Source organism: Chiloscyllium plagiosum, unplaced genomic scaffold (genome assembly GCF_037043375.1).
Source record: "Chiloscyllium plagiosum isolate Xiang-an unplaced genomic scaffold, Cpla_swu_hap1 HiC_scaffold_9, whole genome shotgun sequence".
Lineage (NCBI taxonomy): Eukaryota > Metazoa > Chordata > Chondrichthyes > Orectolobiformes > Hemiscylliidae > Chiloscyllium > Chiloscyllium plagiosum.
In genome coordinates this window covers 37,893,095-37,909,584 of record NW_028270147.1, presented here as the reverse complement: position 1 = coordinate 37,909,584, position 16,490 = coordinate 37,893,095, and the positions used below count along the sequence as shown (strand labels likewise).

General features: G+C 42.8%; 1 protein-coding gene across 7 annotated transcripts in view; it reads right to left on the bottom strand.

Annotated features, from left to right (window-relative positions):
• Positions 1-7,230: 7,230 nt before the first annotated feature.
• ccdc24 (coiled-coil domain containing 24) overlaps positions 7,231-16,490 on the bottom strand; it is a 108,548-nt gene continuing 99,288 nt past the window's right edge. For all 7 annotated transcript variants that reach the window (XM_043699072.2, XM_087990555.1, XM_043699073.2 and 4 more), the window contains 2 exons: positions 16,069-16,183; positions 7,231-8,121 (listed from right to left, as the gene is read on the bottom strand). In XM_043699072.2, coding sequence (XP_043555007.2) covers positions 7,416-8,121; positions 16,069-16,183 — 821 coding nt within the window. In that variant the 3' untranslated portion in view covers positions 7,231-7,415. The remainder of the gene's footprint in view (positions 8,122-16,068; positions 16,184-16,490) is intronic.

The following is a 16,490-nucleotide window of genomic DNA, read 5'->3' as shown; positions in this document are numbered from 1 at the left end:
CACATGAATTCAAGCAACAGGGAAGGCTTTGTGCTTACTGTGTCCTTAATTCCAGAAGCAGTTGGAAACTGGCAGCAGATGGATCAGAAGTAAAATTCTCAAAGTATTACCACCTCCCAGGAACTTTGAAAATACATCCCAATTTCCAAAACTAACATTTGATAACGCACCATACAGCAGATGTAAGTATCTTTACATGCTGAAAATATTTAATTAAGTATTTTACTGCTCAGAAAAGATTAAACAATCCTGATCAACTTTCAATCTTCCCTCCCTTCAGATCTGATCTTCAGAGTTTGCTGACTTATCAGTCATTACGAAGCAAAAGGCTGCTGCAATTCAGCCAAATGTCACTCAGTAATCTTTTTAACATTTTGTTCGATACAAATTTTTTTAAGTATCAAAAAGCCCAGCAGGTCAGGCAGCATCCACGCAGCAGGGGAGTCAAAATTTTAGGCATAAGCACTCCATCAGGAATGATGGCGGGGGGAAAGGGGGTTGAGAGATAAATGGGGAGTGGGTGGAGGTGGGGCTGGGGCAGATGGTAGCTAGGAAGGCATTAGGTGGATGCAGGTGGGGGGGCGGAATTGTGATAGGTCGGTGGGGAGGATGGAGTGGATAGATGGGAATGATGGATAGGTAGGACAGATCAAGACGATGGCGACGGGTTGGAGGGTTGGATCTGGGATGAAGTGGGGATGGGGTGTGGGGGGGGGAAGAGGACATTTGGAAACTAGTGAGGTCGATGTTGATGCCATGTGGTTGAAGGGTCCTGAGGTGGAAGAGGAGGTGTTCTTCCTCCAGTTGGTGGATGGATTTGATTTGGAGGTGGAAGCAGCCCAGGACTTGCAGGCCCTTCGGGGAGTGGAAGAGGGGAGTTGAACTGGTCAGCCACAGGGAGGTAGGATTGTTTAGTGCACGTATCCCAGAAATAGTCCCTGAAATGCTCTGCAAGTTGGCATCCTGTCTCCCTAATATAGAGGAAGCCACATCGAGAATAACGGGCACAGTAGATGAAGTGGGTGGATGTGCAAGAAAATCTCTGCCGGATGTGAAAAGATCCTTTGGGGCCTTGGACGGAGGTGAGGGGAGAGGTGTGGGCACAGGTTTTATACCTCCTGTCATGGCAAGGGAAGGTGCCAGGAGTGGAGGATGGGTTGGAGGGGGACGTGGACCTAACGAGGGAGTCGCGGAGGGAATGGTCTCTGCGGAATGCAGATAGGGGTGGGGAGGGAAATATATGTCTGGTGGTGGGGTCTGACTGTAGGTGGTGGAAGTGGCAGAGGATAGTGCACTGTATCCAGAGATTAGAGGGGTGGAAGGTGAGTACTGGAGCCGTTCTCTCCTTGTGGTTGGAGGGGTGGAGTTTGAGGACGGAGGTGTGGCAAGTTGATGGCATTGTTGACTACATTGGAGGAAAACTACAGTCCCTGAAATAGGATGACATCTGGGATATCCTGGAGTGGAATTGCTCCAGGGGAGGGAGGTGTCCGAGATGGTCAATGTGAACTTCAGGTCAGGGTGGAAGGTATTGAAGTTGATAAATTGTTCAATCTTCCCATGGAAGCATGAGGTGGTGCCAATATAGTTATCAATGTAGCGGATGGTGCCGGTGTAACTATGGAAGATGGACTGCTGTATGCACCTGACAAAGAGGCAGGCATAGCTGAGGCCCGTGCGGGTGCCCATGGCGACCCCTCTGGTCTGCTGGAAGTGGGAGGATTTGAAGGAGGAGTTGTTGAGGGTGAGGACCAGTTCTGCCAATCAAATGAGCATATCAGTGGAGGGGGACTGGTGAGGTTGGCGGGAGAGGAAGAAATAGAGAGCTTGTAGACCTTCGCCATTGGGGGGTGGAGGTATATAGGGGCTGGATGTCCATGGTGAAGATGAGGTGTTGGGATCCGAGGAATCGAAAGTCATGGAGGAGGAGGGGGGCATGGGTGTTGTCCCGAGCGTATGTGGGGAGTTCCTGGACCAAGAGGGACAGGACAGAGTCGAAATATGAGTTCAGGAGGGCAGAAGCGAGTGGAGACAAGAGGTCGACTGGGTCAGTCAGGCTTATGGATTTTGGTAATTGCCCCCTACCTGCATCCACCTATTGTCTTCCCACCTACTTTCTCCCCCTCCCCCACCAACCCTACCCCCACACCCCTATTTATCTCTCATCCCCCCTTCCCCCCCCGACATTGCTGATTAAGGGCTTATGCCCAAAACAAAAACACTCTTGCTCCTCGGATGCTGCCTAACCTGCTGTGCTTTTCCAGTACCACCTTTTTGACTCTGACTCTCCAGCATCTACAATCCTCACTTTCTCCAAAAAGCTGGAGTGGTTTTATTAAAATTACAAAGAATGGCACTCCAGTATTATAACAAGCTCCAGTATAGTATTCAAGTGAAGCAAAACATTAGATCAGAGTCTAATTCTATCAAGTGGGGGAGGGAAGGAAAAGACAAATACAAATACAAGGCAATAGAGTCATAGAGTTGTACAGCACGGAAACAGACTCTTCAGTCCAACTCGTCCATGCTAACCTAAGGCAGAGGAGAATAACACTTGGAGAAATATGGATGTAAAGGCAGAAGAGAAATAGGAAAGGGAGGGCAGCAAAGGCGAAGAGGTGGAGGAATAAGCAAAAGGAAATCTAATAGGAGAAAGGTGAAGACAAACAAAGAAACAAGGACATAAGGGAAGAAAACAGTAGGGCGACAGAGGAATAAGTATGCGGCAGTAATAGGGTTAGTGAGTACTGTAAGGGGCACATTTGAAAGACACAAAATGGTGGACAAACTGATTAAAGCAGAATGAAAAGCCTGCTCCAGCATTTAAGTGAAACAATAGTACTTTTTAGAAGGGATTAGAACATAGAACAATACAACACAGAACAGGCCCTTTGGCCCACGCTGTTGTGCCGAACATTTGTCCTAGCTTAAGCACCTATCCGTGTACCTATCCAATTGCTGCTTAAAGGTCACCAATGATTCTGACTCTGCCACTCCCACAGGCAGCGCATTCCATGCCCCCACCACTCTCTGGGTAAAGAACCTACCCCTATTTTGTATTATTTTATATTTTCTCTTTAATTACGACAGTTGGGAAAATACAGGAGGAGTAACAGAATTTAATAGAGATAGCAAAGGAATACAATGGTCACCAGAATTCAAGCAGACCTTAGAGATAATCAAGTCTGGGACAAAGTATAACTAATAAACTTGGAATGTGAATTAATAGGATGCATAGAAGGATCCCAAGGCTTGGAGATTACAATGGAGAAAGTGAGGACTGCAGATGCTGGAGATCAGAGCTGAAAATGTGTTGCTGGAAAAGCGCAGCAGGTCAGGGAGCATCCATAGAGCAGGAGAATCGACATTGCGGGCATGAGCCCTTCTTCAGGAATGAGGAAAGTGTGCCAAGCAGGCTAAGATAAAAGGTAGGGAGGAGGGACTTGGGGGAGGGGCGATGGAAATGCGATAGGTGGAAGGAGGTTAAGGTGAGGGTGATAGGCCGGAGTGGGGGGCAGAGAGGTCAGGAAGAAGATTGCAGGTTAGGAAGGTGGTGCTGAGTTCGAGGGTTGGGACTGGGGGGAGGGGAAATGAGGAAATTGGAGAAATCTGAGTTCATCCCTTGTGGTTGGAGGGTTCCTAGGCAGAAGATGAGGCGCTCTTCCTCCAGCCGTCGTGTTGCTATGGTCTGGCGATGGAGGAGTCCAAGGACTTGCATGTCCTTGGTGGAGTGGGAGGGGGAGTTGAAGTGTTGAGCCACTGGGTGGTTGGGTTAGTTGGTCCAGGTGTCCCAGAGGTGTTCTCTGAAACGTTCTGCAATGTCAATCATTGATTAGATGATTTACAGGATTGGATGTATAGATTAAGGGGAAGGGCACAATAACCAGATTGTATGTGATTACTGTAACACAATGTATAAAATATGGTATCTCACTGTAAACAGTCACTGCATCATTGATCTCTCTTCCGATCGGAGCTGAACATTAAGAGAATGAGAACCTTGAAAAAATGTCCATATTACAGAGGTGGTGGTGCTAGATGTCGTAAAATGCATAAACGTAGATGAATCCCCAGGTCCTGATCAGGTGTACCCTACAATGCTGTGGGAATCTAAGGAAGTGATTGCTGGACCCCTTTGAGATATTTGAATCATTGATAATCACAGGTAAGGTGCCAGAAGACTAGAAATTGGCTAAATTGGTGCCACTTTTAAGTGGTAAGGAAAAGCCAGAGAACTATAGACCAGTGAGCCTGACATCAGATTATTGGAGGGAATCCTAATGGACAGAATTTACATGTATTTGGAAAGGCAAGGATTAGGGATAATCAACATGGCTTTGTACATGGGAAATCATGTCTCTCAAACTTGATTGAATTTTTGAAGAAGTAACAAAGAGGATTGATGAAGGCAGAGCAGTAGATGTGATCTATATGGACTTCAGTAAGGCGTTCGACAAGGTTCCCATGGGAGACTGATTAGCAAGGCTAGATTTCATGGAATACATGAAGAACTAGCCATTTGGATACAGAACTGGCTTAAAGGTAGAAGACAGAGGGTGGTGATGGAGGGTTGCCTTTCAGACTGGAGGCCTGTGACCACTGGAGTGCCATAAGGATCAGTGCTGGGTCCACTGCTTTTCATTATTTAGATAAATGATTTGGATGTGAACATAGGAGGTATAGTTAGTAAATTTGCAGATGACACCAAAATTGGAGGTGTAGTGGGCAGCGAAGAAGGTTACCTCAGAGTACAATAGGATCTTGATCAGATGGGCTGAAGAGTGGCAGAAGCAGTCTAATTCAGATAAATGTGAGGTGTGGAATTTTGCAAAGGCAAATCACAGCAGGACTTATACACCTAATGGTAAGATCCTAGGCAGTGTTGCAGAACAAACAGACCTTGGAGCGCAAGTTCATAGTTCCTTGAAAGTAGGGTCGCAGGTAGATAGGATAGTGAAGGCAGAATTTGGTATGCTTTCCTTTATTGGTCAAAGCATTGCGTATTGGAGTTGGGAGGTCATGTTGCAACTGTACAGGACATTAGTTAAGCCACTTTTGGAATATTGTGTGCAATTCTGGTCTCCCTCCTATCAGAAGGATGTTGTGAAACTTGAAAGAGTTCAGAAAATATTTACAAGAAAATATTTTCTGCCAGGGTTGGAGGATTTGAGCTATAGGGAGAAGTTGAATAGGCTAGGGCTGTTTTCCCTGGAGCATCAGAGGCTAAGTGGTGACCTTATAGAGGTTTATAAAATCATGAGGGGCACGGATAGGATAAATAGACAAAGTCTTTTCCCTGGGATGAGGGAGTCCAGAACTAGAGGGCATAGGTGTGGGGTCAGAGGGGAAAAATTAAAAAGGGACCTAAGGGGCAACCTTTTCAGGCAGAGAGTGGTGCATGTTTGGAAAGAGCTGCCCGAGGAAGTGATGGAGGCTAGCACAGTTACAACATAGAATAGGCACCTGGATGGATATATGAATAGGAAGGGCTTAAGAGGAATATAGGCCAAGGGCTGGCAAATGGGACTAGATTAGTTTAGGGTATCTGGTTGACATGGATGAGATGGACCAAAGGGTTTTTTTTTCCATGCCCTACATCTCTATGACTCTAACTAGGTTCTTGTGTCAAGGCAAGATTCAAGAAATCTTGCATGAACTGGTGATTGCTTGAATAGGAATAAAATCTGTCACGTGCCTGAATCCTGTTTGCCTCCTGAGTCTTTGTCCTCGGTTAGGGGTTACACACCTACAAATGTGAAAAGGATTGGGAAGAATCACAAAAGGCTCTCAGTGGAGACGCACAATTGGGCAAATACTGGAAGTCATGCTTAAAGAAAACATTACATTGGATTAGTTAGAGATTGCTCCAGAATGAGTGCCAAGGTCCAGATACATGTGACAGGAGGATTTTATTTTAGTTAATAGTGCTCAGTCACATAGATACAATAGAAATCCAAACGGAGAACTCAGCTGTCAATAGTGCAAACAGTGAGCATGAGGACTGAACAGTGACTAACTGAGAAACATTAATAGTAGTCCAGAAAATGCTTGTTGGAAAGAGTGAGGATGTTACAGATCAGATGAGAAATGCTGAATTTGGGAGTCAGGAGCAAGCTTACAGAATGAGAAGCAGACTGCAAAATAAAAATAGCATCGGGGTAGATGGAGAGAACCCAAAACTGGCTGAATGGAATTTTGTCCAGAAATCAGAATTTAGGCTTTAAAAATAATTTGAAGGGAAGCATGAATTGGTGTTGAGGAGGTACTCTTCCATAAGTAATCAAAATAGAAGAGTCAAGATGGGGGGATAAATTAATAAAGAGAAAGGGAACGCTAACCATTTAGATTTCACAGAAAGACATTGATCCCAGCTGTATTAAAATGCACACTTCCACTTTGTACAGGTCCCTCCTGCCCCTGAACAGATGGCCATGCAGCAAGAATCTAAAGCCTTCCCTCCAGACATGCATTCACTGGTCTTATCTTATTATTCCTGTACTCGTCAGTGTGTAGCAGTGGACACAAAATGGAAATAAATGGCCACCTTACTTTTACATTTTTGCAGAGCTAGAGAAAATAAGAAGCACAGAGGACTTCAAAAGGAAATGACCCACACAGAGGCTCATAGGAGCTAAATTTTACATAAATGGAAAAGTATTTTCAGTTAGAATTTCCTCACTTTTTTACCTCCCACTTTTTCCAATTGCCTGATTGTATGAGCTGAAAAAAATTAATCTGCTCTACAGTGCCATCTATTGCTGAGAGTCCACACTGTAAACAGGGTGACCCTTACAACCGCAGAATGGTTTTCCGTGGTTTATCACAGCCTGAGTATATTATAGGGAACGCTCCAGCACCAGGCAGGAGGCTGCCAGGAAAGGACATTTCCCATTTAAATGAATAGGTTCACTCCTATCTGCGGCTTCAGGCTTCTACAGTAGGACCTGGAACGTAACCCCCGCGGGTACAGGGGGCGCGGCGCTATGTATATAGCTACAACCCAAAGGAATCATCTTGATCCGGGCGATAAATAAAGTGGGCACTAGTCAATTGATAGCCAATTTTAAATCTCTCCCAATTTTATTTACAATAACTTCAATGTTAATCCACACTTAGCAAAAAAATGCTTTAAGGGCATTTTGGATAGTATCAAATGTACATCTGCTTCCTAAAAAAGCTCTCACCATTAAAATGATTTAGTTAATGCAAAGAAAGCAAACATCTTTGGGATCTAGTTTATTTTTATTTTATTTAGCACACATGTTAAAGTAAAAATGAGGTAGCACAGTGGAAGTAAACTATCAAAACAGTGGGAACTTTAGCATTTATTCTTTAATCGATTTAGGTCAACCCAAATTAATCCAAACTTCAAAACGGAGGCCAGCTCACTGGAACATTCAGACTGGATTCACTGTTCAGGCACTGCCAGCCAAGCTGTCTACTCGGGCTCTTCTCACTCTGTGCATGTTCCTGGGTTGAGCACCAGTGGGCTTTTCACCCGAAGGTGGCGATGGAATAAGAACACGACCATCCTGTTTAGGTATTGAAGATAATACCTCAACAGAGTTTCTCAAATTTGATGATGAAGTCCTCTTACTTTCTGTGGTGTAATGACTATCTGTTCGGATGGAGGAAGAAACTGACTGCTGCCAAACAGCGAAGTTATTAGGAGATTCTGAATACGCCAATGACTTCTGAACACCAGCTTGTAAAAGTAGCGATCCTTCAATGCAAGTTCTATCATGTGTAGACTCAATTTCTCGCTTATCAAATGGTCCTGACACATCACCCATTAGATGTAGTTGAACTTTATTCTGGCCTTTCATGTTAGACAGAGGATGAGGAGCACATGTATTTTCTGATGTAGGACAGCTTGCTGAAGCTCGCTCATCGTGGTAACTAGGCAATGATAAGTCCACTGCCCTACAAGATGTCCTGTGTGAGGATGCTGCAAGGGTTTTTAAGTTCCCAGTTCCATTGGAACTGGATTCACCTTTAGTCAAAATACTGTGTTTTTTTATTTTCTGTTCTAGATCAGCTTCTGACAAGTCAGCTGCCAATATGGAGTATTGAGTTTCTTCTGATGTATTGGCTGCTGTGTTGCTCCACCTCGATATGTTTCTACATCAAACAAAAAAAAAATGCTTTATGTGGAATGTGATGGTACATTAAACTCTGCTATAATAACACTCGAGGCAGTCTTTCTTTCATGCAAGTAGTGCAAGACATAGGAGAGTAGTAGTAGTAGCTATGTTCAGGACAATATTCTGGTACAGTGCACCAAAGTTCCACAAAAGCTCTGCAGGCTAATAACTCAGTTTCACAGCTGCAACTGCTCACTTACTAAGTTACTGATCTCAGTTATACCATCATGCTGAGACAGAAAGCAGAGGTCAGCCTTATCCCTCCTGTGAAAGGAAACAAAATGAAAGGATAATCATTCTGGAGAGTTATTCTCATGTACCTCCAAACAGCCAGTCACACCATAATCTCCTGAGATTCCCACCATCCTAGATGCCAATGAATTCCATTCACCTTACCTTACATCAAGAAAGGCTGAAGGCAATAGATACAAAAAAACCTACAGACACTGATAACATTTCAGCAGCAGTACCGAAGATTAAAACTACCCATGCCCCTGTCAAACTGTTCCAGTACAGCTACAAACACTGGTGTCGACCTAACAATATGGCAAATGAACTGGATGTGTTCTATTCACAAACAGGACAAACCTAATCCAGTCAATTAACTGCATCATCAGTTTACTTGTAACCATCAACAACATAACAGAAGGTGCTATCAAACAATCCTCCTCACTCAATTACCTACTCAGCAACACTGTGAATCATATAAACACCACCTCTCAGTGAAAAGAAGAGGGTTATGGGTCTGTGGGGAGATTAGTGATAAGGAAGCGTGAGATTATGAAAGGATTTGAAAACTAAGAAGGAATTTAAATATCGAGATGTTGCTTGGCCAGTTCAGTGTGGATGAGTTAACACAGAGGTGGTAAGCAAACAGATGGGAATCACAGGCACAGGCAGCAAAGATTAGATAGCGACAGTTTTATGGATGGTACAACGTGGGAGCTATCCATCAGTGCACTGGAATAATAAAGTCCAGTGGTAACAAAAGCATGAGGGTTTTAAGCAGCATATAGATTGAGTCTGATGTGGAAAATGTTGATGCTCCAAAGATGAAAATGGGTGGTCTTAACAATGGTGCTGATACATGATCCAAATCTCTTTTCGGGATCAGGTAAGAGACTAAGGTTATGAATAGGTTCAGGCTCAGACAGTTGCCAGGAGTCAGGAGGTAGTGAAAGTGTTTATGGACAAAGTCGAACACAATTGCTTGTGTCTTTGCAATATTTAATTGGAAGTCATTTCTGCTGATCCATCTGTCAGACAAGCTACATGATGATTTAGCAACACTGGATGAGTATAAGAAGTGGTGTGACAGAGCTGGCTGCTGATAGTGTGTACATGAAAAAAAAATGCTGCGTTTTCAAAGGATGTCACTGAGGGGCAGTTTGTAAATGTCAAACATAGAACTTTGGGAAATATGAGCATGGAATTGGAAGGTGTGTTCAAGGAGTTTGGAAAGGAAAACAGCATTGGAACCGAATTTGAGGTTTACAGGACAGTTGGAGCAAGAGGTATTTTTGGGGAGCTGGGTGACATTAGCAAAACTAAATGTGAGACAGCACCCGAGGAGCAACAACTACTAATAATATCAGCTCACACAGGGATCAGGAAAAGTAAAGGAACAAGGAGTGGGTTACATGGACATGATTAATTCAGAAATACATGAGAGAAGTTTGAAGAGAAGCTAGGGTAAGATACAAGTTCGATATTAGGACAGGAGGCAACCTTAGAGGCAGCTTGTCCTGATGGGATAGTGGAAGAGAGGAAAGTAGAAGAGACAGCTGATACGTATGTCTAAATCTTAATGTGAAGGAGATCTCGGAGGTCCTGGCAAGGCCACAATGTGGCACCAAGGGAATTGGAGTATTGGTACCTGCTCTAATATTTCCTCAGAATATTGAAGTGGTCCCAATTTGATAGCCCCTGCCACAAAAGCTTCGTCATTGTGGGGGGTACAGGCAAAAGATGCTATTGTCTGTCCCTTATTGTGTTTGAGAAGGTGGCAGTCAGCTTTCTTTAACCACTGTAGTCCATGTGATTTAAGTACACTTGGTGTTATGACGAAGGGCGTACCAGCACAGTGAAAATGACGCAACAATATTGTGGCTCTGAGTCAGGATGGTATGTGTGGTTTAGAATGGACCTTGCAGATAGTGATGTACTCCATCTATAGCCCTTTTCAAGGTGATAAAAATTGTGGACTTAAAGATGTTGTTGAAAGAACCTTGTCAAGTTGCTGCAGTGCACCTTGTAAATGGTACACACTGCCACTGTGCAATACTGCTGGAGAGAATGAATGTGTAGGTGCTTGATGAATTAGAACATTGAATAGTACAGCACAGTACAGGCCCTTCGGCATTCGATGTTGTGCTGACCTTTGATCATACTCTAAAATTAAACTAACCTACATACACTTCAGTTGTACTGTCTTCCATGCACCTATCCAAGAATTGCTTAAATGTCCCTAATGTATCTGACTGTACTACCACTGCTGGCAGTGCATTCCAAGCATCCACCACTCTGTGTAAAGAACCGATCTCTGGCATCTCCCCTAAAAGCTTTCTCCAATCACCTTAAAATTATGCCCCCTCATGATAACCATTTCCACTCTGGGGAAAAGTCTCTAGCTTATCCACTCCATCTATGCATCATCTTGTACACCTTCATCAAGTCACCTTTTATCCTTCTTTGCTCCAATGAGAAAAGCCCTAGCTCCCTCAAGCTTTCTTCATAAGACATGCCCTCCAATCCACATCATTCTGGTAAATCTCCACTGCACCATTTCAAAAACTTCCACATCCTTCCTATAATGAGGTGATCGGAACTGAACACAATATTCCAAATGTAGTTCAACCAGGGCTTTACAGAGCTGCAACATAACCTTGCGGCTCAAACAAAATCCCACATGCTAATGAAAGCCAACACACCATATGTCTTCTTAACAACTATCAACTTGGATGGCAACTTTGAGGGGTCTATGGACATGAATCTCAAGATCCCAGTGTTCCTCCATAATCCAGCCTTAAACTCTGTATTCTGTATTCAAATTCGACCTATCAAAATGAATCACTTCACGCTTTTCCAGGTTGAACTCCATCTGCCACTTGCCAGCCCAGCTCTGTATCCTGTCAATGTCCCGTTCCAACCTATAAGAGCTCTACACACCATCCACCACTCCATCAACCTTCGTGTCATTGGCAAACTTACTAACCCACCCTTCCACTTCTTCATCCAAGTCATTTATAAAAATCACGAAGAGCAGAAGTCCCAGAACCGATCCCTGTGGAACAGCACTGGTCACCAAGCTCCAGGCTGAATACTTTCCATCTACGACCACCCTCTGTCTTCTATGGGCCAGCCAATTCTGTATCCAGACAGCCAGATTTCTCTGTATCCCATGCCTCCTTACTTTCTGAATGAACCTACAATGGGGAAGCTGATTAAATATCTTGCTAAAAATCTATGTACATCACATCTACTGCTCTACCTTCATCAATATGTTTTGTCACATCCTCAAAGAATTCAATAAGGCTTGAGGCAAGACTGTCTCTCACAAAGCCATACTGACTCTCTCTAATCAACCTATATAGTTTTCCAAGTAATCATAAATCCTGTCCAATAATTTGCCCACCACAAATGTAAGACAATTGGTCAGTAGTTCCCAGGATTATCCCTATTCTCTTTCTTGAACAAGGGAATGACAATTGCCACCCTCCAATCATCTGGCACTACTCCAGTGGACAGTGAGGGCGCAAAGGTCATCGCCATATGCGCACTAATTTTTCCCCTCACTCCCTGTAGTACCCTTCGGCATATCCTGTCTCGACCAGGGGACTTATCTATCCCTAGGTTTCTCAAAATTTTCAGCACTTAACATCAACCTGTTTGAGCATCTCAGTATGTTTCATGCTGTCCTCACAAAATGTCAAGGTCCCTCTCAGTCATGAATACTGAAGCAAAGTATTCAATAAGAACCTCTCCTCCTTCTCCGACTCCAGGCATAAGTTCCCTCCATTATCCCTGACCGACCCTATCCTCACTTTGGCCACCTTCTTGTTTCTCACCTGAGTGTAAAATGCCTTTGAGTTTTTCTTCATCCGAACTGCTAAAAAATTCTCTCATTCCCCTTCTAACTCTAAGTCCATTCTTCAGTTCTTTCCTGGCTACCTTGTAACCCTCCAGAGCCGGTGTGATCTTTGCCTCCTCAACCTTAAGTAAGCTTCCTTCTTCCTCTTGCTGAGATATTCCACATCCCTTGTCATGCACCATTCTTTCAATCTACCAACCCCTCCTTGCCTCAGTGGGACAAACCTGTCCAGCACTATCAGCAAGTGCTCCCTAAACAACCTTCACAATCAACTGTGCTGCTTTGTCCTGGATGATGCTGGTCTTACTGAGAATTGTTGGAGTTGCATTCAGCCAAATGAGTGGAAAGTATTCCATCACACTCCTGTCTTGTACATGGTAATCTCTGACAAATACACAACTTTCTACAGCATCTGGCCACTTGCTGTAACTTCACTCAATGGGACTAAATGTCAATTGTTTTCTAGCACTGAAAAAGTGCCTTGGGACCTTCTATTAATTTGCTGCTGCTCAATGACATTGTCAGCAGGTCGCAATGTAAGCTGCTGCTTTTTCCTGCAGTTGAGCCTAGTGTTGAGACAAGCGGCAAAGATTTCCACAAAGCAAGTCAATGGTAAAGCACAAGCTGAAATGCGCCCAAGGAGTGTTTTCAGTGCAAGGACAGATACTTGCTTTTTTGAGTGATTTATCACATTTTCAAACTTTTGTGACACTTTGTCACAAACTTTAGAATCCTGTCATCACATTTATAACAGGCTTTAGAAGTTTTCTTGAGACTGCCCTTCAGCTAACAGCACATAGTTCTCCTCTCCACCCCACTCCCCCTCCCTCCCCATTTCCAATATCCCCTCTTCTTTCCAATTAACAGCAAAAGCTAAGTCTAGGCCTTTATTTTAAAGGCAATACGAAAAAGCAAGTTGTCATTGTCATTACCATTTACCCTATTCCCACAATTCAGGAGCAGATTCAATCCTGTTTACTGCATTTTTAATAGCAGAGCAACTCTAAAATATTGTGTGAATGATATTTTTTCCTTGTGGTACAATTTGATTGACCAAGTCAAATTGCCAATTGAACTCATAAAATCGTTTCATTTTTGTGCATGTTCTGAAAAATCACGGTATTCACTAGACTTTTGCCATTAAAGTTTGGCAATAAAGCAGACCGAGGTAGAGGAGTTTGGGGAGTCTATCCTTGCGATTATAGGAAGACAGCAATCAACCTGTTTCAGCATTCTAGCAGATTACAGCTGACTTGCAACTTAACTTCACTTTCCATATCTTGATATCTTATCCTTACAAAAATCTATCAACCTTAAGTTTGAAAATGTCAGTTGTTCCAGCATCTATTTACAAGAATAGGTTTTTGCTACCCTTTCTGTGTGAATAAATATTTCCTGATTTCACTCCAAAATGGCAGAGGTCTACTCTCAAGATAATAATAATGTTTTGTTACGATTCCTTTGGTTACAAAAGGAAATTGTTTACTTACATTCACCCTATTAAATCTTTCATTGTTTGTAACATCTCAATTAGGTTAGGACAATGAAAATCAAATTCATGCATCCTGCTCTCAATTTCTCTCCTTAAGGCCCATTAGCCCTCCCCCCCCGAAGTTCCTAACACATTGCTCCAGATGGAGTCTTACTAAGGCCACGTGCAACTGAATATAATTTCACCTTTGAATTTCAATCTTTATGATTAAAATCAACACTGCAATCGTATTTTGATTACATTTGGTTTCATGCATGAGTGTTTCAATAATTGGGTGAAGAAACAATTTTTTTGTTTTATTCCTCTACTGATCCAGATTTCTCAGAAGCAATTACCGATTTTTCGATATTAGATCTAAAGTGAAAGTCCTCACATGCCTACATTGAATTCCAGCTGTTACACTTTTTACCTACTGGATCAGTCTCCTATGTCCCTTTGCAACTTCTTGATTTTATCTACAGAACATCCTGTTCCTAACTTAGCACCATCCATAAACTCAGATGTACAATTCTGACCACTAAATCTGAAGTATCCACTTCTGTTCTCCCCCAGCACCCCACCTTCCCTACGCCACTTCCCTCACTGTTGCATAAATGCTGTCCCCTCCACACTTCACTTCAGCTCTGAAGAAGAGTCATCCAGACTCAAATCGTTAGCTTGCTTTCTCTCCATGGATGCTATCTGTCCCACTGATCTCCAGCACTTTTTGTTTCACCATAAGACATAGCAGCAGAAATTAGGCCATTCAGCCCATCGAATCTGCTCCGCCATACAATCATGGCTGATTACTTTCTCAACTCCATTCTTACACTTTCTCCCTGTAACCCCTTTACAATCAAGAACCTATCTATCGCAGTCTTAAAATATACTCAATGACCTGGCCCCCATAGCCTTCTGTGGCAGTGACTTCCATATATTCACCACTTGCTGGCGAAGAGGTTTCACCTTATCTCTGTTCTAAAAGGTCTTCCCTTTAGTCTAACGCTATGCCCTCAGGTCCTTGTCTATCCTACCAATGGAAACATCTTCCCAACAGCCACTCTGTCCAGGCCAATGAATATTCTGTAAGTTTCAATTAGATCCCCCTTCATCGAGTATAGACCCAGAGTTCTCAAACTTTCCTCATTTGTTAAGCTGTTCATTCCTGGGACCATTCTCGTGAACCTCCTCTGAACACGCTCCAGGGCTAGCACATCCTCCCTAAGAAATGTGGCCCAAAACTGTGCACAATACTCTAAGTGTGGCCTGATCAGAACATTATAGATCCTCAAAAGTACATCCCTGCTTTCATATTCAAGTCCTCTCGAAATAAATGCAATCATTGCACTTGCCTTCCTATCTACTGACTCAACTTGCAAGTTTACCTTGAGAAAATCCTGGACTAGAATTCAAGTCTCTTGCACTTCAGACTTCTGAATTTTCTCCCCATTTAGAAAATAGTCTCTATTCTTTCTACCCAGGTGCATGACCTCACACTTTACCACTTTTGGTCCATATTCATTTATCATGTACCCATCACATGTTTGGCCTATACTCATTGCAATCTATCTTCGCTAATTATCTTTTGCACAAATCCAAAAGTTTCTGGCCACCTGTGTAGACAATATCCACGACACTATGCTAACCACCAAGCCAATAACATGCTTAAAAACAAGAAGCCTAGACAAAACAGCCCAATTACCACCCCACCCACACTTTCAACATTAAGTCCCTTCACAACTGAGGGCAAGTGGCAGTAGTATGTATCATTTACAAAATGCACAGCAGTACCTCACCAAAGCTCCTCCAACATCATTTCAAAAACCTGTAACCTCTATCATTTAAAAGAGCATGGCAGCAGATGCATGGGAACACAACCACTTTCATTTCACCTCAAGTCACACGCCACCATGACGTGGAACTATTTCATGTTCTTCATTGCCAATGGGCCCAATTTCCTGGACCCCTCTCTCTAACAGCACAGTGTGTCCTGAAAATTCAACAGCTGCCGCAGTTCAAGAAAACAATTTACCTTCACCTTATCCAGGGCAATTAGGATGGGTAATTACAATCTAAGTGCATAATTTTAATTGCAGTTTATTTTTTAATTTGAATTTTGAACTAGGACATGTAAATATTGGTTTGTGAATGTGGAAGAGTTTAATAATTTGTTTGTATTAGGTGAGTTTAATGAGTAGATAAGAGTAGAATGATATATTTGTTAGTTTAGGGATCCTTAAATTAATTTAATAATCTGCTGAACAGAGCCCTCAAACAAGCAAAGTACTTTAGGTGTAAAATACCAGAGCCTCCCTGCTCACCTATGATCTGAGGAGGAAGAAACTGCTTTGAATAGATGTTACCTGCAGGATCTTTTTGAGGACCTGCACCCAGGCGGTTTGTGAACCTGTAATAGACTTTGTATTGATGGTGCCTGCTGCAGGTCACGTTCCAGAATTTTCCGTTCATCTTTCAACTCTAAGGATGAAAACAAAAGCTATTAAAACTATTTACTGTAGCCTTTCAAACAAGTGGGCATGAGTTACAAAATGGAAAGGATGAGAACTTAGCAAATGAGGGAAATAAAATGTTTACTGTTTATCCCAAACAGAACATGCATTCAGTTTAAACACAGTATTAGGTGAGTAGAGAATTGTGTTTGGAACATATCAGACAATGAGTAAATGATTTTTGAATTTATGAGGGAGAATAATCTCCCATTACAATAAATGACTGAGAATTGAAGCCATCAACATTCTTTAGCAACTCGTTACAAAACTTAATA